General features: G+C 35.6%; 1 protein-coding gene across 1 annotated transcript in view; it reads right to left on the bottom strand.

Annotated features, from left to right (window-relative positions):
* Positions 1 to 24204, bottom strand: part of COL24A1 (collagen type XXIV alpha 1 chain) — a 391807-nt gene that overhangs the window by 264881 nt on the left and 102722 nt on the right. Inside the window, exons 12-13 of the mRNA XM_035018127.1 lie at positions 19621 to 19674; positions 16733 to 16777 (exon numbers count right to left, since the gene is read on the bottom strand). Of these exons, the coding sequence (XP_034874018.1) occupies positions 16733 to 16777; positions 19621 to 19674 (99 nt within the window). The remainder of the gene's footprint in view (positions 1 to 16732; positions 16778 to 19620; positions 19675 to 24204) is intronic.

Below are 24204 nucleotides of genomic sequence, written 5' to 3'. Positions count from 1 at the left end.
AACAGGCATATCCAGAGACATAGAAAACAGATTAATGGCTGCCTCAGGCTGGTGCTGCAGGGAGAATGGGGCAGTGACTGCTAATGGGCACAGGGTTTTTTTCTGGGTGAAGAAAATGTTCTAAAATTAGTGTGACAGATACACAATTTTGTCAGTATAATAATAACCACTGAACTGTACATTTTAAAAGGGTGAATTTTATGGTATGTGAATGAGATCTCAACAGTTTTTCTTAAAAAATGAAGACACAATCAGTCTGAACAAGGAGCAGAGAGGAACTACTGCAAACATCTTTGGGGACCCACTCAGGATTGCCTAGAAGATGTGCTATTTGGGACTGAGTGGCCCCATCCTCATCCAGTAGGAGGAGCTGCTCTCCAGTCCAGCTTTCCATAAAATTAGTGGTTTCTCCACGCCCTCCCGCCCCACCCCAGGAAGGGAAGGGGAGAGAACTATGATCAGTTCTTCACTTATGACAAAACCTGCACTAGCATAATAAATAATAAAATACTTATTAATTTCAACGTCCTATTCTGATAGTTCAACATTATAATAAATATTAGCTGTTCAACTTGACTTTGTCCCTGAAACAATTTAGTTAAACTGAGTAATACCTACTTTTAAATTTTTTATGTATTATTTCTCCTCTCACTTTACTACCCATTAAATATTTAAGTTCATTCTTAATTCTCTAGTCTAGACAGATCATTTGTTTTATTATTTTTTATCCTTCCTATATGTTGACCATTGTGTCATCAACTTCTGAAATAATTCCTATTAAATCTAGACATATTTTCCTGTTTAATGAAATATAGCACAGTTCATGCCACAAAAAGCAGCATTATATTTGGCTATATACTGGACATATACTTTCTTTTATTTTTTTAATATAATTTAATTTTATTATGTTATGTTAGTCACCATACAGTACACATTAGTTTTTGATGTAGTGTTCCATGATTCATTGCTTTCATATACTTTCTTTTAAAAAGCATCATGCCAATGTTTTATGTTGTTGAATAAGTCACGTGCTTGCTGTTTATCAGTTGTTATTTCATTTCTAGTAATTACATGCATGATTTTTTAAATGCAGGAGAGTTTCTGTATTCCTTTAATTAGGAGCCTAGTGGTTTGCAGCCACAAATCTCCATTGTAAAAAACTGATCTTAAAAGATTGGTTGTGAAACATGGAACAATAGTGACAAAACACTTTGCCTTTGAACTTAGAATACAAAAGATAGCTTCTACAGTTTCTCCATTTGAAAGAATTTGTTATAAAACAAAATACCAAATTTTCTCTCACATTTACCAGTAGAAAATTATAACCATTAATTTAAATCAAATTGTGCTTTCCTAGGAATGCCTTTACACTGCCAAAGGATTTAATAACCATTTTCCAGGGGTATCATCCATAGGGAAGCTTGAGTTTTTGCCTTTCTTGCCCAATTTGCCAATTTCATCAATGTAATAACTGTCTACTAATGGGCAAGCCAGAATTGCACTGCTTCTTCTGTGTTGTGCATAATTTTCTTTCTTACATTTTAATCGTTTTGATGAGTCATAAAATTTTATCTTATGAAGAATATGACATTTCAGGGATTTCATTCAATCTCTTGCAGTCGTGAATAATGTTCTTGCTCACTTCCACTGTTGGATCAGTAAGAGTGGACAGACTTTAAGGTGACCTCCTATGATTCTGACCTCCTGCTATTCTTGCTTTTGTGTGACACCCACCCTGTGAGTGAGAGTGGGACTATGATTTGCTTATTCTAACAAACAGAATATAGCACAGGTGATGGGATGTCACTGATATGATTATGTTATACTATATAAGATTCCATCTCCCACATGACAGGGAACTGTGAGTGATTTCTAGGAAATGTGGACAGTCCATAGGACTTAAGGGTGGTCTATAGCCAAGAGCCAGCAAAAAGCCCAGGGCATTTAATTCTACAGCCTTGAAAAAATGATGTCTTCTTACAACCTGAATGAAGCTGGAAGTGAACTCTTCAAGCCAAGCCTCCAGATGATCGTGCAGCCAGCTGACACTTACTCTGCCTGCAGCCTTGTGACCCTGAGCGGAAGACCCAGTTAAGTAGTACCTGGACTCCCGACCCAGGAGAACTGTGAGAAAATAAATGGGTGTTGTTGTAAGCCACTAAGTTTGTGGTATTTGTTATGCAGTGATAGAAAACTAATAAAATTGGTAATTAAATCTTTAGGTAGAGATTGTGTAAAGTCCTATTTGCAAATTTTACTAAGTGGTAATGTTTAATATAAAACTACTTACATTGTTTCTAGATATTAAAAATTTAAATAGATCACCTCTCTGAAGACTTTCTATGGATTTTTTTATTTTCTATTGCAAATTATAATTACTATCAATATTAGTTAAATTAAAATTTTATATTTACTTAAAATTTTTTAAATTTAATCTAATATCTATATTTTTAAAACTTCATCATTTTAGCATTTCATATTCATCTAATTGTTAATGCAAAACTCATGCTTCATGAATTTTGTGTTTATAGTTATGAAATGCAAATTTAGGAGTAATATAAATTGCTTAATAATGCAAAATATTTCAGTCTCTAGGTGCAGCTATTGAAAAGACTGCACTAGTTCTATTACCTCTGAAACCATAAATCATAACAGAAAAAGAAGGAAGAAAATAGAAGTCTGCATTATCGGGAAACAGTACTTCTTTGTACAGGATTCTATTGCGTTCATACTGAAAGGAGAATTAGAGAAGTTAATTAATTCATCTTTGCTCTCACCTAAGTGCTTCTACTTCCTGCCTAAATCTCACCACAATCTTGAGCAGTTTCTCCTCTAATTTTGGCAGTTGTACCACCTACAAAGCTTCATAGCATTCAGACATGAGATTATAGGCCACAGATATGGAGAAGAATTTCTCTGAGGCCTGAAGACATTAAATTGTGATAGCCAGTCTCAAAGATGGACCCCCATGATTCTCACTTTCTGATATTAATGCCTTTGTGTAGTCCCCTCCCATTTTGAATCATGGCCGGCCTATGTGACCAAAAGAATATACTTTGGAGGTTAGGTCATAAAAGGCACTACACCTTCTACCTTGCTCTCATGGACCACGTCATTCTGGTGCAAACCAACAACCATGTCCTGAAGACACTCTAGTTGCTACATGGAGAGGTCCCTATGGAGAGGAAATGAGGCCTTCCAGGAAACTAGCACCAAACTGGCTGGCCAGCAAGTGAGCCCCCTTAGAAGCAGATCCTCCAACACCAGTCAAGCTTTCAGATGACAGTAGTCTTTCCCAAAATCTTGACTGTGACCTCATGGGAAACCCTATGCTAGACCCACCCAAATAAAGCATTCCCAAGTTCCCAACACACAGAAACTCTGAAAAATAATATATATTTATTGTCATTTTAAGCCACTATCTTGGAGTAACTTGTTATATAGCAATAGATAACAGCAACAAGAGTGGTTGTCTAGGATTACAGGTCATATTATACCAATGCCAACTGCTGGATCCTGAGCGACAGGGCACTCATGTGTTTTGTTTTTGTTTTGTTTTATTTTTAATACATTTATTTATTTGTGATGTACAGAGTCCTCAAAAGTATAGCACCCAGATCAAGTTTCTCTCTTGCCTGGGTCTAACAATGGTACTGTTAATCAAACATGGTAGTTATCAAACACTAAGAACTATTTTAGACTTTGTATGCCTGAATATATGAGTGGTATTAATATTTTAGAGCACAGTTACTAAACTTGGTAGTATATCTAAATATCTTGAAACAGTGGAAAACTTACTGCTTAGGGAGTCTAGTAAAATCATTTTCCTAGTTCGACAAAGAAATTAGAAAAATACTGCATATAAAATAATTAGGAAAGTATGAGGACCAAAATAACTATAAAATGCTAATGACTACATTTACGGAATTTGAAAAAATAAAAGCAATGCAAAATTTTTCTGTTAAAGGCCACAGTTAACTGTGAACATACTTTGTTCTTTTCAGAGAACAGTGGTTTGGAAACAACATCAATCTAAAGTAGAGATAAATAAGAATTATCATAAAAGACATATACACTAAATAAGCATTACCAACAAAAACAGGAATTCAACTTTTTGTAAGACTAAGCAATGAAAAGAGAAGATCAGACTAACTTGTCTAGGGTTAGAAACACTAAAATAAAACCTGATAGTTGCTTCTACACCTTTTACACATGAATACATATTACCACGAAACTGATATTTTTAAATCCTTCAAAAATAAAGTACAATATCTATAGGAAAAGGCTAGAGTGTGAAGTATTCTGTGAAGATTCATTCAGTCTCTTCCCCTTTCTTTTCCTCACAGGTAGGACAATTTGATCCATATTTTAAGGGTCAACCATTTTCTTGTTGGTTGAAACTAATTTTAAACTTAGGTAGGAATTTAAGGAGCTCTAGCCCAATTCTCAGAGACTTAGCATCAAGTCAGGCTTACTGTTTACCTAGTTACGATCTGGGCCTCAGTTCTCAGATTCAAATTCCTGCTTTGTTCTTAAAGACTGGTTACCATCTTGTACTCCAGTTGTGGGAATTGCAATCTGCCTTATTCTTGTGTCCATGAAGCAGTTTTGGTATACATGTTCAATCCTCGATCATAAGGGCCCCAAATTTATTCTTGCCATTTTCCCACACAGGGAATACAGTCCCTGAATTCAAGCCAAGTCTTATGGCCATATCTGCACTCACATTCCTGACTTTGATAACCTACAAGTCTCTGAATTTTCTTTTATGTTATCTGCCCTGAAAATAACTGCCTGCCTCAATCTCCACCTGTTAGTGTTATATCTCTATGAAATCATGCTCTGCCTGGACTTCCTCCAAATTATCAGCTGTAGTTCACTGGGTGTCTTTCTTCTCTATCTCTCCCAACCTGGAAGGTAGGTTTAATTCAAAGTCCTGGCCTATTTCATATGTCTTGTCAAGCTGTAGGTAAGCAAAATATAGTCACTACAGACTACAACCAGTAAGTAAAAATCAGAAAATACATTTTTTCTGAAAGAGACAGAATCACTTAAAAATTAATAACATTTTTTTCCAGAATGCTCTAGCAACAGTAGTACTTTCTCCATAATCATATTAACTATGACTTTTTCTTCGAACAAAGAAAACACAGTCTCCAAATTCTTGATAAAATGTATGTATCTGAGACACTATTATGCAATACGTAGTTAAGACTGTCTTGGGCTAAGGATAGAAGCTAATAACAGATGTCCAACAGAAGGATTTTATATTCTGAAATTCTAACACTGGAGTTAGAAGCCAAAATACAGTTTACTTTAAATAGATTCTTCTAACAGAAAGATGTATGAGAAAAGAGGAGGAGACACTCCTTTCTATAGTTAGAAAAGTAAACATCTCTGAAGTGCAGGTGCCTTAAGGGTGTTATTTTGTCTGCCATTCTAAGGCTATGATATTTTGATTTGCATCAGAAGAAAACTGAGTATAATTTTTCTTTGTCAAACTTTAATGTAATATGATTTGATTATTTATAATCTACTCCTATCAGATCTGAAAAACTCCTTCAAAATCCTCTATACTGGCGACAGTCATGCGCACGCGAACTGCAGCCTCCGAGATGGAAACCTGGTGTGCCGGGGTCGCGCCGGTGAACTGCAGCCCCCGGGGTGGAAACCCCAAGCGGCGGAGTTGCCCGCACACGAACTGGGAGCGGCTGGCGGTTTTAGAAGCACAAAGAGCCAAGACGTGCCCCGACCTGGAGGTAGGACTGGGAGCGCTGCGGAGGGGCGCACAACCCAGGCCGCTGCAGTTTATAGCAGCACGGACAGAAACGGAGACGGTGTGGCCTGGAGAGCTCACTGAAGAACAGACTGCGGTCTCTCTGCTCTGAGGCAGAGGGTTGGAAACGGTCTCTTCTGCTCTGACTGGCGGAGGAGACGCGGAAAGCCGCCAGGGAAAGGTGCCAGAGAACAAAAGCCCCAAAAACTGATTCCCGCTGAGCCCATCCCCACCACAGGGGTGCAGGGCAACTCCACCCAAACAGGGTTCCTGAGTAACAGCGCGGCAGGCCCCTCCCGCAGAAGACAGTCTGGGAAAACAAGAGGCCAGCAATCCTAAGGTCCCAAGAAAACAGCTGCATCTTGCTTGGGTTCTGGTCAATAATTTGGACTCTATACATTCCCTCAAACACCCATCAACAGAATGACTAGGAGGAGGAGCCCCCACAACAGAAAAGACTCAGAGATTATGACTTATGCTGCCAATTCACTAATGGATGCAAGATGTCGGAGATGGAATTCAGGCTAGCAATTGTGAAGACAATGGCTAGAATGGAGAAATCAATTAATGGCAACATAGAGTCTCTAAGGGCAGAAATAAAAGGTGAATTGGCAGAACTTAAAAATGCTATCAATGAGATCCAATCCAATCTAGATAATCTAACAGCTAGGGTAATTGAGAAAGAAGAGAGAATAAGTGATCTGGAAGACAGTATAATAGATAAAAAGGGAAAAGAGGAGGCCAGGGAAAAACAACTCAGAATCCATGAAAATAGAATCAGAGAAATAAGTGACACCATGAAGTGTTCCAATGTCAGAATAATTGGAATCCCGGAGGGAGTGGAGAGAGAGAGAGGGCTAGAAGATGTATTTGAGCAAATCGTAGCTGAGAACTTCCCTAATCTGGGGAATGAAACAAACATTCGAGTCCTGGAGGCAGAGAGGACCCCTCCTAAGATCAAGGAAAACAGGCCAACACCCCGGCATGTAATAGTAAAACTTGCAAATCTTAGAACCAAGGAAACCATCTTAAGGGCAGTTAGGGGGAAGAGATTCCTTACGTACAGAGGGAGGAACATCAGAATAACGTCAGACCTATCCACAGAGACCTGGCAAGCCAGAAAGGCCTAGCAAGACATATTCAGAGTACTAAATGAGAAGAACATGCAGCCAAGAATACTTTATCCAGCAAGGCTTTCATTTAGAATGGATGGAGAGATGCAGAGCTTCCACGACCGGCAGAAGTTGAAAGAATATGTGACCACTAAGCCGGCCCTGCAAGAAATATTAAGGGAGGTTCTATAAAAGGAGAGAGACCCCAAGAGTGATCTACAACAGAAATTTACAGGGACAATCTATAAAAACAACGTCTTCACAGGCAACATGATGACAATTAATTCATATCTTTCAATAACCACTCTCAACGTGAATGGTCTAAATGCTCCCATAAAATGGAACAGGGTTGCAGATTGGATAAAAAGACAGGACCCATCCATATGCTGTCTACAAGAGACTCATTTTGAACCTAAAGATACATCCAGACTGAAAGTAAAGGGATGGAGATCCATCTTCCATGCCAGGGGACCTCAAAAGAAAGCTGGGGTAGCAATTCTTATATCAGACAAATTAGATTTTAAACTAAAGTCTGTAATAAGAGACACAGAAGGACACTATATCATTCTTAAAGGGTCTATCCAACAAGAAGATCTAACAATTGTAAATATCTATGTCCCCAACATGGGAGCAGCCATACACATAAGCCAACTGTTAACCAAAATAAAGAGTCATATTGATAACAATACATTAATTGTAGGAGACCTCAATACTCCACTCTCAGCAATGGACAGATCATCTAAGCAGAAAATCAACAAGGAAACAAGAGCTTTGAATGATACATTGGACCAGATGGACCTCATAGATGATTTACAGAACATTCCACCCTAAAACAACAAAATACTCATTCTTCTCGAGCGCACATGGAACTTTCTCCAGAATAGACCATATACTGGGTCACAAATCAGGTCTCAACCGATACCAAAAGATTGAGATTATTCCCTGCATATTCTCAGACCACAATGCTCTAAAACTGGAACTCAATCACAAGAAAAAATTTGGCAGAAATTCAAACACTTGGAAGCTAAAGACCACTCTGCTCAAGAATGTTTGGGTCAACCAAGAAATCAAAGAAGAACTTAAACAATTCATGGAAATCAATGAGAACGAAAACACATCGGTCCAAAACCTATGGGATACTGCAAAGGCGGTCCTAAGGGGGAAATACATAGCCATCCAAGCCTCACTCAAAAAAAATAGAAAAATCCCGAATTCACCAACTAACTCTACACCTTAAAGAACTAGAGAAAAAGCAACAAATGACGCCTAAGCCACGCATTAGAAGAGAAATAATTAAAATTAGAGCAGAAATCAATGAATTAGAAACCAGAAACACAGTAGATCAGATAAACGAAACTAGAAGTTGGTTCTTTGAAAGAATTAATAAGATCGATAAACCACTGGCCAGACTTATCCAAAAGAAAAGAGAAAGGACCCAAATTAATAAAATTATGAATGAAAGGGGAAAGATCACGACTAACACCAAGGAAATAGAAACAATTACTAGAAATTATTATCAACAACTATATGCCAATAAACTGAGCAATCTGGATGAAATGGAGGCCTTCCTGGAAACCTATAAGCTGCCAAGACTGGAACAGGAAGAAATTGACAACCTGAATAGGCCAATAACCAGTAACGAGATTGAAGCAGTGATCAAAAACCTCCCAAAACACAAGAGTCCAGGGCCTGATGGATTCCCTGGGGAATTCTACCAAACAATCAAAGAAGAAATAATACCTATTCTACTGAAGCTGTTTCAAAAAATAGAAACAGAAGGAAAACGTCCAAACTCATTCTATGAGGCCAGCATTACCTTAATCCCCAAACCAGGCAAAGACCCCATCAAAAAAGGAGAATTTCAGACCGATATCCCTGATGAATATGGATTCCAAAATCCTCAACAAAATCCTAGCTAATAGGATCCAACAATACATTAAAAGGATCATCCACCACGACCAAGTGGGATTTATTCCTGGGCTGCAAGTTTGGTTCAACATTCACAAATCAATCAGTGTGATAGAACACATTAATAAGAGGAGGGAGAAGAACCACATGGTCCTCTCAATTGATGCAGAAAAAGCATTTGACAAAATACAACATCCTTTCCTGATTAAAACTCTCCAGAGTATAGGGATAGAGGGAACATTCCTCAAGCTCATAAAATCCATCTATGAAAAACCCACAGCGAATATCATTCTCAATGGGGAAAAGCTGAGAGCCTTTCCCTTAAGATCAGGAACACGTCATGGGTGCCCACTCTCACCGCTGTTGTTCAACATAGTACTAGAAGTCCTAGCAACAGCAATCAGACAACAAAAATAAATAAAAGATATTCAAATTGGCAAAGAAGTAGTCAAACTCTCTCTTTTTGCAGACGACATGATACTTTACGTGGAAAACCCAAAAGACTCCACCCCCAAATTACTAGAACTCATCCAGCAATTCAGTAATGTGGCAGGATACAAAATCAATGCACAGAAATCAGTTGCTTTCTTATACACTAACAACGCAACTGTAGAAAGAGAAATTAAAGAAACGATTCCATTTACAATAGCACCAAAAACCATAAGATACCTCAGAATAAACCTAACCAAAGAGATAAAGGATCTATACTCTAGGAACTACAAAACACTCATGAAAGAAATTGAAGAAGACACAAAAAGATGGAAAAATATTCCATGCTCATGGATCGGAAGAATAAACATTGTTAAAATGTCTATGCTACCCAGAGCAATTTATACCTTCAGTGCCATCCCGATCAAAATTCCAATGACATTTTTCAAAGTGCTGGAACAAACAATCCTAAAATTTGTATGGAATCAGAAAAGACCCTGAATCGCCAAGGAGATGTTGAAAAAGAAAAACAAAGCTGGGGGCATCACGTTGCCCGATTTCAAGCTATATTACAAAGCAGTGATCACCAAGACAGCATGGTACTGGCACAAAAACAGACATACAGACCAATGGAACAGAATAGAGAACCCAGATATGGACCCTCAACTCTATGGTCAAATAATCTTTGACAAAGCAGGAAAAAACATGCAATGGAAAAAAGACAGTCTCTTCAATAAATGGTGCTGGGAAAATTGGACAGCCACATGCAGAAGAATGAAACTCGACCATTCTCTAACACCACTCACAAAGATAAACTCAAAGTGGATAAAAGACCTCAATGTGAGACAGGAATCCATCAAAATCCTAGAGGAGAACATAGGCAGCAACCTCTTTGACATCGGCCACAGCAACTTCTTTCAAGATACATCTCCAAAAGCTTGTGAAACAAAAGCAAATATGAACTTTTGGGACTTCATCAAGATAAAAAGCTTCTGCACAGCAAAGGAAACAGTCAACAAAACAAAGAGGCAACCCACAGAATGGGAGAAGATATTTGCAAATGACACTACAGATAAAGGCCTGGTATCCAAGATCTATAAAGAACTTCTCAAACTCAACACCCAAAAAACAAATAATCAAGTCAAAAAGTGGGCAGAAGAGATGAACAGACACTTCTCTGAAGAAGACATACAAATGGCTAACAGACACATGAAAAAATGTTCATCATCATTAGCCATCAGGGAAATCCAAATCAAAACCACACTGAGATACCACCTTACACTAGTTAGAATGGCCAAAATGGACAGGGAAAGAAACAACGAATGTTGGAGAGGTTGTGGAGAAAGGGGACCCCTCTTACACTGTTGGTGGGAATGCAAGTTGATAACAGCCACTTTGGAAAACAGTGTGGAGATTCCTCAAAAATTTAGAAATAGAGCTACCCTATGACCCAGCAATTGCACTACTGGGTATTTACCCCAAAGACACAGATGTATTGAAAAAAAGGGCCATATGCACCCCAATGTTCATAGCAGCAATGTCCGCAATAGCCAAACTGTGGAAAGAGCTGAGATGCCCTTCAACAGATGAATGGATAAAGAAGATGTGGTCCATATATACAATGGAATATTACTCAGCCATCAGAAAAGATGAATACCCAACTTTTACATCAACATGGATGGGACTGGAGGAGATTATGCTAAGTGAAATAAGTCAAGCAGAGAAAGTCAATTATCATATGGTTTCACTTATTTGTGGAACATAAGGAATAGCATGGAAGACATTAGGAGAAGGAAGGGAAAAATGGGGGGGGGGAATTGGAGGGAGAGATGAACCATGAGAGACTATGGACCTGAGAAACAAACAGGGTTCTAGAGGGGAGGGGGGAGGGGGGATTGGTTAGCCCAGTGATGGGTATTAAGGAGGGCACGTACTGCATGGAGCACTGGGTGTTACACGAAAACAATGGATCGTGGATCACTACATCAAAAACTAATGATGTATTGTATGGTGACTAACATAACATAATAAAATTAAAAACTACAAAAAAAAAAAGGGCACATACTGCATGGAGCACTGGGTGTTATACACAAACAATGAATCATGGAACACTACATCAGAAACTAATGAGGTAATGTATGGTGATTAACATAACATAATAAATAAATAAATAAATAAATTAGATATTAAAAAAACACTTCTACTCTTTGTAAAAAAAAAAAAAAACAAACCTCTATACTTTGACAACAATTTTCTAGGCATTGTTGAGAGTAAATTCCAGCTCCAATTTCATTTTTATCTTAAATCCCGACAAGTCAGTTCTGGCATAAATATTTTAGATCTGTGGAGTCATATAAATTTGCATAACCTACTTAGTACAACAAAGAGACTACTGATTAAATCAATCCGGGAGCCATGTAAAATGCTTTTTTTTTTTTTTAGCAACTGTAGAATTTCCTGACTGTGGCACTCAAGAATGAAGTTTGAAAACTTTGCATTAAAAAAAAGCTGCTTACAATTAGGTAATACGTATAAAATCTGATGTTAACAAATATATATGAAACCGCTCTCTGCCTTCTCTCTCTTTCTTTAATAGCATTCTTCTTTTCTATTATATATCAGTGGATGACTTATGCTTTTAAAGAATCTGGCTCATCAGATATGTTCCAAGAAGTTTTTCAAATAAAGACAGTAAAGCATATAAAATAGAATGGTAGTTCTATGGTATTTAAAAGAGTCCTGGCCAATAAAGATTGTCTACTACCTTGTTTTTATCAGAGATCTCTTGAGAAAGAAATTGAGATCAATTCAAGCTACCCAGAGACAGCAAAAAGAATGGACGAATAGCACTTAGAGCCCCATGTCTCTTCTCTAATATTAACTGACAGTAAGGATTTTGATCCGATTATAATATGTAGGGAGTGAAAGAGGGGAGGAAATAAAGAGGTAAGAACTATAATATCTCAATGCCCAAAAGCATGAGTACATAAATATTTACTAATATGTAACTGACTACATGAGGTCTTTAAAAATAATTGTAATGATAATTAGTAAATACCTTATCCTAAAATCTTGAAGTCAAAAATAGCTTATAGTACAGGGAAGAAAAAATTCTGAAATGCCAACAATGTAAGACCAAAGAACAAATAAATTTGTTAATATAACTACTTTTATATACTCTGATCCTAAAATATACCAAGTTTCCAATAAAACCAGTTTTCTTACTTTTCCTGGTTGAAAAAATAAAAACACATTGTGTTATAAATATCAAATCAATCCGTAAACACTGAATAAATACAACGTTTTATTTTGGGGAAAAGTTTCTGGGAAGTAAGATTTAAAATGAAATAACTTTTAACCCAAACATTAAATTTAAAAATAGCAGTATAAGACTAAATACTAAATAACTCTTGAACAACCAAAATAATATGCTATTTTGAAATGTTTCCATTTTCAAAAGAGTTCATATAATATTTATACTATTTAGGAGAAGATATCTCTTACTTGTAGGCCTATCATTTTATTAAAAAAAATACAGAAATCACTAAGGAGGCTGGTTCACAACAACTTAATTCCATACTTAGTGTTTATTCAGGAAAATAAGTGATGATTTGGCCAGCAGTGTGAGTGTATGATTGATAGCAACAATTTCAGAACCGAACAATTTTGAACAGGATTTTTACTACTCCTCTATGTTTCTGCACTATATGTACATAGCATATGATGTCTATATATATAAGAGAGAGACATAGATATTAATATTTTGGTAAACTTCATATCAAACACACAGCTTTAGTACACAGATTAGAAACCAACTCAATAGCTCATCTTGATTAATATTTAGAAAGGCCTGAACTTGGATTTTTGAAGTTTTCTATGTCAATTTTGACTGTCAAAGTGTTTCATACATACATAATACAGAAAGTGAAGTAATTTATTTTACCAGCTTCCGGCCTTAATTTCAGAGACTTTAAAAACCTGTGTAAAATATTAGATAAAACTGGGGCGCCTGGGTGGCTCAGTCGTTAAGTGTCTGCCTTCGGCTCAGGTCATGATCCCAGGGTCCTGGGATCGAGCCCCGCATCAGGCTCCCCGCTCCGCGGGAAGCCTGCTTCTCCCTCTCCCACTCCCCCTGCTTGTGTTCCCTCTCTCGCTGTGTCTCTCTCTCTGTGTCAAATAAATAAAATCTTTAAAAAATAAATAAATAAATAAATAAAAATAAAATAAAATATTAGATAAAACTTAAGGAGTTATCTAAAAAAGAATTATTAATTTTCTACAAATTACATTATAAAAATTACTTCAAACTGAATCATATTCTATGTTTGTAAGACTGCATACTTCTATCTACCTAAAATTTGAGGAAATGAGCTAATTTAACACACAGAAAGAATAATCAGATTAATTAAAGGGGAGTGATGATTATAATAAAGTACATCTAATAACATTCATACTAATGATAGTAAATGAAATAACATGGAATCCACATAGCAGTACCCTAATAAAGCATGAATCCACACTTCTAAATATCTCTGAAGTCAGCTGAAAATTGGAAGTAACAGTCTTTGACATATGTATAGCCAAAAGTTTCTTAGATACAAGTACTTTTAGATTTCAGTATTTCCATGGTTTCTGTTATATTCTTTCAGATATTATAGGTTTTGTCCTCTTCTTTATGGTAGGCTGAAATGCTTTAGTTCTGCCTCTGTATTTGAATATCTACTTCATATATAATAACAAATACTATACATAATTTAATAAATTGCCAAGAAAAAAATGGCCAAATTTGTATTCCACACACCTAATATTTTCTACATCAGAGAGTGGATAACTCATCAAAAGATATTTTCCTTTTACTGTTATTAAAACAGTAATAAGTAACCATTCTTCTCAGGGAATTTTAATCATCTAAATTGAAATACAAGTGTCCCATAATGCATAATATCCCATGCTAATATGGTTTGCCCTTACTTAATGCCAAAGCTATTTGAAGATGATTTTACTTATAATAAACAGAACATAGGGGAGCATTTATACATAAGATACTATTCTAGAACAGTGTCTGAGGTCAGCCTTGGCATAATTTGACTTGTGGCTGTAACTGTATCTTACTTTAAGTACTGTGATTTCCTCATAAACATGGCCAAATCATTTTGTGGTAAAAACAAAAGTACATATAACATACATGACATATTATAGCACCAGATTTTCTACTATAAACACTATTTAGGAAAAATGAGGTACATATGTTTTTCAAATATAATCTTCCCAAGGATCTAAGTCTGTGAGAAGGGCATATGTTTTTAAAGCAATAAAACTTTACAAATTTTGTAAAGAACAGAGTAATCAACCCAGTAATCATTCTATCCATTATTTTTTCCACAGTTTTCTTGAACTCCTCTTTTGAATGCAATAACATCTGTTGGATAATTTTATAATTCTCTAGGGAGCAAAAAACCAGAAGTTATCTATAAATTTCCATGGATAATTTGAGTTCATGATGGAGCAGGAAACTGGAAATCACCTATACATTTCCAAGATAAAGTTAATATCTATATAAAACCAGCCATATTGCTAAATGAAGCTGGTAGCTATGTAAGTGATATATCACAGGGGCTTTGGGAAAATGCTCTATTTTTTCAACAATCCCTAAAATTCCACCATTGTAGATTATTTATTTTGTCTTAAACTACACTTAAAATATAATTACTAATGGGTAAAGTAACAGTTGAAGCATTAGAAATAATTTATATAATACCATAAATAACTTTATTATTCTTTTACTGATGTCATACTTTGATAGGAGGAGGATGGAAAAAAATAAAGACAAAGAATGGAGAAGACAAGAGTAAAAAAGATAAATTTCACCTACTGTCAATTTTGAGACAGCCCACATCTGCATATTTAAATTAGATATTTGAACATGATAATTAGAGAGCTATTCTATTGGGGTGTGTGAATGAGGGCTTAAACAAAAAGAAGTTACATAACATTTTGCAGTATAAGAAGTGTAATCAAATGAGATGGCATGCAAAATATTTATCAGAGTGCATAAGAATTAAAAATGCAGGTGGTGATGGTGGCAGTTTCTGTGGTTAGAAATGCTAGAAGATTAGCTTTAAAGCTGAATATAAATGTAAGAAAACAAAATGGTTGGCTTATTTTTAATTTCTTGACAGTTTGGTAAACTTATCTTAATAAACTGAAATTTTTAAAGTGAAACTTTAAAATAATTTTATCACATTTTGGCCAACTGTCATGAAAACATGAATCATGCAATTGTAAGCAGTGTGAGTCACAGAGAGCAGAAATACTGAGTAAGGAAAAGGATCCTGGATTTATATGCAGAGGAGCTGAGATCAATTCTTGATTTTACCACCATTACCCATGGAATTCAGAGCAAATCTCTAAACGTCACTGAGCCTCATTCTCCTCAATTATGTAACAGTGATATTAATACCTATTCTAATCTACCTTCAAGAAATACTGCAAAGCGCAAGAATAAAATGCTTTAAAAGGACATGAATATTCTGGTGAGGTTTGTAATCTTTTACAATTATCATCAAGGTTTTATTTACATACACCAACATTTTAGAAAAGCTGTTATGAAAAACCCAATTTCCTTCCTTATAGATTAGAAAACAAAGGGGTGCCTGGGTGGCTCAGTCGTTAAGCGTCTGCCTTCGGCTCAGGTCATGATCCCAGGATTCTGGGATCGAGTCCCACATCGGGCTCCCTGCTCGGCGGGAAGCCGGCTTCTCCCTCTCCCACTCCCCCTGCTTATGTTCCCTCTCTTGCTGTGTCTCTCTGTCAAATAAATAAATAAAATCTTAAAAAAAAAAAAAAAAAGAAAACACAGTGCAGCACAAAAAGTGCTACCCTAATAAAGACCTGTGGGTAGCAGTAAACACAACACAAGGGACAAGGAGGTGGCTAGGTAGCTTTACTAACTCAGCCAGGATAACAGGGGGATGCTTCCCTGAACCACAGTTTTCTCATTTGTTAAATGATGGGGGCATGGGTTGATGTCAAAATTTCTACCCATCTCTGAAATTATTATATTATCTGGCAAAATTCACTTTCCTTGATTTTCTTAAATCTGAAAATATAAGAAGCTGTAGTGAACTAATTTTTGAGCTAATATCTGAAGCAGGCATTTTTAAAACCAGTAAAACATGAGGGTGAATAGTGCTATCATTAGTGTTTTAAATGTTCATGTATTTTCTCTGACATTTTAGTTCCTTGTCATAGAGATAAAGGTCCTTTACACTGGTCTGTTAAATGGTTTAGGAGCATTAAATTTCATTATTTTTTAATCTAAGATTTCCTTCACAATCTCAGGTATTATTTGATAGACTGTTAAGGTAGCAAAAGTTAAATTCTGTTGAATGAGATAAATTGTAGGCAACAAGAACAAACTACATTTATATTTGTATAGGTGAGAAATATGCACATAATCAGATTATATTTCTCAGAACTGAACCTCAAAAGACAAAAGTTGAATTACCTGTCTTCCCTTAAGACCCCTCTTTCCCCGGATCCCAGGAACACCCTAGAATATATAAAAGTCAAAAATAAATATGTGTTGAAAAAAATGAATGAGTTAGATATTACAGATCTTTTTTTTCTCAAACATCAATTAATGAAGTATGACGAAGAGAAAAATGAATTGTTCTTTAAGCTGGTATGACATTCAGAAAAGCTTCAATATATTAATTTAACTGAAGTGTCTCCTTTTCTTCTTCATAACAGCATCTTGATTTTATTCTGGAATGTATCCTATCTGTACTTTAAAATGGGATCCTGACATTCCCCATAGTTATCTGTCCAGAGGTAGGCATACAACCAAAGCTGGCACAACCAGATAAACAGGAAGGTCTTACTTTTCCAAAGCCTAAGGGACAATCACCTCATCTCTGTCTCCCTATCTCTCTGGCTGGACATAAATGAAAAGCACAGTTAGCTCTTGCACGGCAATTCAGCAGTTATATGGGAAACCTGCCTTAGTGTAAAGCCAACATTAGGCAAGGCAAAGCAGAAAGATGATATCACCGTGCTCAAGATCATATTGTGCCTAACTCCCACCTAACCTATAGATTTCTGGTCATGTAGGAAGCAGTAGGGCATAATACATAAACACGCAAGCATTGGAGCCGAACATGTGTTCAAATCCTAGCTCTGCTCTTATTACCTGTATATAGTCTTAGATAAGTCTTTCTCTCTGTATGCCTCAAATTTTTTCATCTACAGTGAGAATAATAATAATAGTACATATCTTACTGGGTTTTGTGAGCACTAAAGGAGTTAATTCATATAAAGTATTTGCATAATGCCTTGCATATATATAACCATTCAGTAAACTGTTTGCTATTATCATTACCATCATTATTAAAAATTTCCTCATTTTTAAGCCCGTTTGAGTTGGGGTTTTCTGTTACTGACAGTCCAAAATATCCTCACTGATATAATCATGTTGAGACTTAGAATCACTTAGAAGCCTTAGAGACTAAGATATCTGCCAGAACTATGTAGCTTGGGATTTATAGTACATACAGATAAATTAGAAGATATCATTAATTGAAGTAATCCATCCACTTTCAGTTCAACAGTGTTTGATAAATACTTATCTAAGGTCTCATTTCATTAAGACTTTATATATTTTTACATAATATAGCCAACCATTTTTTCAAAAAATAAGGTAATTATTTTTTATAACTTCAGTAGCTCTACAAAATCTCTGCAGGAAACCCAAGGATAATACAGACAAAATTATATAAGCACTTTGTCATATAGATATATATACACAGATGTACATTACTGACTCCCAGGAAGGAATTTTTCTCTTTGTTTTCAGGAATGATTAGCATTATATACTCTTTTTGTCTGCTCTTCTCTACTCTTCTTCTTTACTCTCTTCTCTACACATACACAGTTTATAACATAATAACAACACCCAGTTAGCTATATTATTCATAGTTTTTTTATTATTCATAGTTATAATGAAAAATTTGAAGTAGCCAAATAATATTAGGACATGTTATCCATGATAGTCATAATATCACAAAATTGTCTTATATTTATGATTTGAGACAGGTGTTAATATTTTCACACAGACTGGTCAAAACTAGTGAGCATGATTACAGGCAGTGTGCCTAATGTTGGTCAGTGATGGGATCCTTAAATTCAAGTTGATATCATTTTGCAAGAATATATAATTTTGCTTTATTTATTACATTACTAACTAGAAATAAGGTCAGGGAAGTATTATATCATGAGCAGCAGAGTAACAACAATGTAAACTGTATATACTCCTTTGGTCAATGAGAAGCAGTTCAATTCTTTGCATGAATAGACTGGAAACATGATCTATAAATGTGCTGTATCACATGGCAATTAAGTAGCTTAGTTGTGGGATCACACTGAAGATATTTCTGCAAGTGAAAGAAATGACGTATATTCACCAAGGGAAAATCTTCACCTCATCTCAACAAAGAAGACTGGACATTTTGATTGTCACTGAAGCACATTTAAACTCTGAATATTTCTCCTCTGTCAGGAAATTCACAAGTGATTACAGGAAAATGTGATATAATTCATTCAAACTATATATTTGAAAAATTCATCCAGCAAAGAATAATCAGGTTTACTTTCACTTGCAAAAACCAGTTTCTAGAAATGAAAACTCTGGCTTGAATAGCACACCTATAATAATAGTATTGAATGCTAAATTCTGAATATGATTCTCTATTTTCAAACCTAATATTGTTCAGTTCTATTTTTTCAATGAATACTGACAGTAAAATGAAAGAATACAAATAGAAACCAATGAACTGCATACAACACTGACAACTAGACATGATGGAGTTGGAATGCCAGAACTCTGTACCTATCTTAATTAACTGTTTTAAGACAACCATTTGCAAAGATTCTATCTTTATTCACAAGTACCTTCCTTTATTCACAGTAGGTATCTGTCTCATACCTACATTTATGAACAGCTATCTTCCATTATTAAACAAAAAATATATCTTCTGAGGCTTAATTATTTACTGTATGTTATACTATAAAATATAAGACCTGTCAAGAGCTTATGCTTAAAGATTAATGAATTATAAAATACAATTTTCATAATTAGACAGTTTAATATTTCAACTTGTGTTTTTTAAAAATTGAATTTAAAATAGCTAACCATATATATTTGTATCACCTTACTTCCTTAAAACAAAATTCAGTAAAATTGCAGAGAGTCTAATTATATTTCTGGTAGGTGATTTTTCTTAAAGCCGGCTTGCTTCACTCCATAAGATTACCTGCCTGATATGTGAGCTTATAAACTCTGTTGTACTATTATAAGCATATCACTTTAGAAATAATATTTGAAGGAAATGGACTTACTCTTTCTCCTTCAGGTCCCAGTTGTCCCACTTCTCCAGGAGAGCCAATAAAACCCTTAGAGTAAGCAAATAATCTTTATATTATTTCATGTGAATACTTACCCTGCAAGTAATTCCAAATAGAGATCATAAATTTGTTCATAATAATATGAAACTCTAAGGCATAACAGAATAAATAACTTCGTGCCCTTGCTTTATCACCTCCTTCCAGAAGTTACAGATCAATCTTTTCATTAAAAAAAAAAAAAAGTAGGGAACATAACTTAAGACACAGTGACCAATGAAAATCAAGACCAAATCCTTTTCTTTGTTGAATTTTATAGTGGGAAGAAAATATATAATTAACTAAAATGTAAGGCAGAATGGAAGTACCAAAAATACTTAGTACAGAGGAAGAAGAGATTCATTCCAACGTGGCAGAAGGTAAAGGCAATAAAAAAACACTTCAAAAGAGACTGGCACTTGAGATAGGCATACAGAGTAGATAAAATCCTGACAAACAGAGGATGGAGAAAGGAAACTCCAAGCAGAAGAATTATAGGAAGTGGAAACAAAGAACTTCAGGAAGTGTCTGTAAATAGTAACGGATAACATTATACCTGTAAGATGCTTTGGAGAAGAGCAAAGATCCATTGTATCCTAAAGAAGATTCCAACTGGTCTGACAATAAGGGGTATATATAAATAACAACGCAATGTACTTTATCCTAACATACTTTAGTTATATCTCTGTGGCAAATAAAAATCTCTTCATCAATTTAAAAGATAAAGTGTATGATAGTTTGGAGACTAGATTAAGGAGACCTTTAAATTTCAAGCTAAGAATTTTAGACTTTATATTTTAGACAACTGGAAGCTACTGCCTTTACGGGATTGTAGTAGTGCCCTGAGGTTAGGTTGTATTTCTAAAACATTAATCTATTGACAGGATATAGAATACATATGAGATAAGAAATAATGAATATAGGAAAACCTGTTAGAAGGCTCTTTCAATGGTCCAAATTTGAAGTAATATGAGCCTGGATCATTGATTCAAAAAACATTACTTAAGTGCCCACCATGTGGAATACCATAAAAAAAATAAAATAAAATAAAAAAAGAAATCTTGCCATTTGCAACGATGTGGATGGAACTAAAGGGTATTATGCTAAGCAAAATAAGTCAATCAGAGAAAGACAATTATCATATGATCTCACTCATATATGGAATTTAAGAAATAAAACAGGGGATCATAGCGGAAGGCAGAGAAAAATAAAACAAAATGAAATCAGAGAGGGAGACAAACCACAAGAGACTCTTAATCATAGGAAACAAACTGAGGGTTGCTGGAGGGGAGGTGGGTCGGGGAATAGGGTAACTGGGTGATGGACATTAAGGAGGGCACGTGATGTAATGGGCACGGGGCATTATATAAGACTGATGAATCACTGAACTCTACCTTCAAAACTAATAATACACTAAATGTTAATTAATTGAATTTAAATTTAAAAAATAAAGAAAATCCATTCACATGTGTAAAAGAAAAACTGTGAGCAAATCCAGAGAAAGTTACTAAAACAGCCTTGGTCCAGGATATCCCAATTCAAACTGCCAATGCAACACTGCCAAGAAGGTTCAACTGACTTTCACATCATCACGATAAATGGGTTTTTTTGTTTGTTTTGTTTTTTAAGTAGGCTCCACACCCACTGTGGAGCCCAACACAGGGCTTGAACTCATGACTTTGAAATGAAGACCTGAGCTCAGATTGAGTCAGATGCCTAGCCAACTCAGCACCCCAGGTGCCCCAATAAATGTTTATTTTTTAAATAAATACATATGTATAAACATTAGGTCAAATAGTTTTGCATATTGAGAAAAAAAGTGCCCATCATATGCCAGGAACTGTAATTAAAAGATGAATATGAAAGTCAGTGCCCTCAATAAGTTCATAGTTTTTTAGAAAAGAAGGTCATACAAATAAATAATTATAATTTCATATGATACTTATAATATGATTATGTGATATATGATGTGATAAATACAAAATACAACAGAAATTTGGAGGCAGAATGACCAACATCACCCAGAGGTATTATTTAGGAAAGCTTCACAGAAGAGGCAACATTTGAGCAAAGCTAACAATGTACTATCATTCATTCAATCAATAGGAATGACATGACATGGCATTTACACAGAATTGCAAATAGTTCTCTATGCATGATAGGCAAGCGGTGAGGTTGGAAAGGGTAGCAGTGGCCACATCAAGAAAAGTCTTGTATGTAATGATGGAAAGTTTGGAATTTATACTGTGAGCCATTAAAAAAATATTTAGGCATAGCTTTGATACAATCAAATTTTTAGTCTATAAAATTCACTAGGTTTATAGTGGATCAACCAGTCTTTGTAACTGTCTCTAAAGACTGAGGCAAAAGATGACTCTAAGGTTTGTAGTTGGACTGAAAAGCAAATGATAACCACTGGTAGAAATATAGAAAACGAATAGGAATGCTATTTGGTAGAAAGAGGGTGTTTTCTTACTCATTTTGAGTCTATGGTGTTGATGAGGCATTCAAATGTAATTATCTTACCAGGGAATTGGAGAGATGAGACTCACAGAAAGAGCTCATAAAGAGATAAGGTTTGTAGGACAGGCATGTTGGAAGCCTTACAGGTAACTAGAGCTCTGAGGAGAAAACAGAAAGAAAAATTATCACCAAACCAGAGAGAGGCTGAAATGGAGGTGGGAAAAGCAGAATCATTTTACAGATACAGAGAAAAGCCCAAGTATAAGAGAATTTGAAGGAGAGATACAGGATGCCATTTTGACTAAATTCTATGAAGGCTACTTTAATCAGGGAATGGGTGACTTCAGAGTGGATGCTTCCATAATAATACACATTAAGAAAGAATTCAGATTTTTTTAAAAGTAAATGTCATTTGTAGAAGCAGAATGGCATTATTCACAATAGCCAAAAGGTAGAAGCACCCCAAATGTTTAACACATGAATGGATTAACAAAATATGGTATATACATACAATGGAATATTATCCAGCCTTAAAAGGGAAGGAAACTCTGACACACGTTACAACATGGACAAACCCTGAAGACAATCAGGCTAAGAGAAATAAGCCAGTCACAAAAGGATAGATATTGTATGATCCCACATCCATGATCCCACTTTATGGGTACCTACAGTAGTCAAATTTATAGAGACAGAAAGTAGAATGGTTGCCTGAAGTTGGGAGGAAGCGAGAATGAGGAGTTACTATTTAAAGGGTATGGAGTTTCAGTCTGGGTAAGTTCTGAAGGTAGATGGTGGTGATGGCTGCACAACAATGTGAATGTACTTCATGCCTCCTGATATGGACTGAATTCATATGTTGAAGTGTAGTCCCCAGTGTGATGGTATTCCGAGGTGGGCTCTTTGGGAAATAATTAGGTCATGAGGGTGAGCCCTCATGAATGTGATCAGAGGTGATTGCTATCTCAGCCATGTGAGGATACAGTGAGAAGGCAACTGTCTACAGCCCATGAAGTAGGCCGTCACCAGGTACTTGATCTGCTGGTGCCTTGATCTTGAATTTCTTAGATTCCAGAACTGCGAGATACAAATGTTTGTCATTTAAACCACCCAGTCTGTAGTATTTCTATCATAGCAGCCCAAACTAAGACCACTAAACTATACTCTTAAAAATGGATAAAATGGAAATGTTTATGTTATGTAGACGTTACAATTTTTTAAAGTAAATATCTCAGGAATCATTTCTGTTTTGCCTGGAATAACAACCTTGGGAGGGACTTAATCTTTGAGAGTGAAAGCTAGTTGGGTGTTGCCATAGTAAGAGCAGCATTTTTCTTTGACAAGCAAAAACACTTTTAAAATTCCCTATGTTCTACAGTTTGTATGAACAAGCAAAAATTTTTTAAAAAGAGAAAATTTTTTTAAAAAGAGAAAATTAAACAAAGTTCCATTAGTTTCCTTTTACTTAACTTTAGTAAGTAAAGCATATATAATTTGTTTGCTTAAAAGCCAAGCGTGTGGAGGATGTGAAAAGTTTCTTATAAAATGAAGCATCCAAAAACATTCCTGATATCAAAACATTTAGGATTATGATGACATGCTATATATATTTTCAGAATCACCAGCTACAGATAGCTGGAAAATTAAAGAATCAAATCAATTAAATCAATCAGAAAATAAATTATATTTGTTATTTTTTATTTATTTATTTAAAGATTTTTTATTTATTTATTTGACAGAGAGAGACACAGTGAGAGAGGGAACACAAGTAGGGGGAGTAGGAGAGGGAGAAGCAGGCTTCCTGCCGAGCAGGGAGCCCGATGCGGGGCTTGATCCCAGGACCCTGGGATCATGACCTGAGTGGAAGGCAGACGCTTAACAACTGAGCCACCCAGGCGCCCCATATTTGTTATTTTTAAAAATGCTTTTATAAAGCTGGCTGTTGAAACCTAAAGCTGTAACTTAAAAAGGGTTACAACATAGACAACAGTTTCCATACAAGTGAAGAAAAAAGCAACAAAAGGATGTATAATATAGTGGTATAAAGAAGAACTTAGAAAGGTTTTGGGAATCACTGACGCA

This window comes from Mirounga leonina, unplaced genomic scaffold (genome assembly GCF_011800145.1).
Source record: "Mirounga leonina isolate KUSES-001 unplaced genomic scaffold, KU_Mleo_1.0 Mir_173, whole genome shotgun sequence".
Lineage (NCBI taxonomy): Eukaryota > Metazoa > Chordata > Mammalia > Carnivora > Phocidae > Mirounga > Mirounga leonina.
The sequence above is the reverse complement of the archived record's forward strand: the minus strand, read 5'-3'. Positions and strand labels throughout refer to the sequence as shown.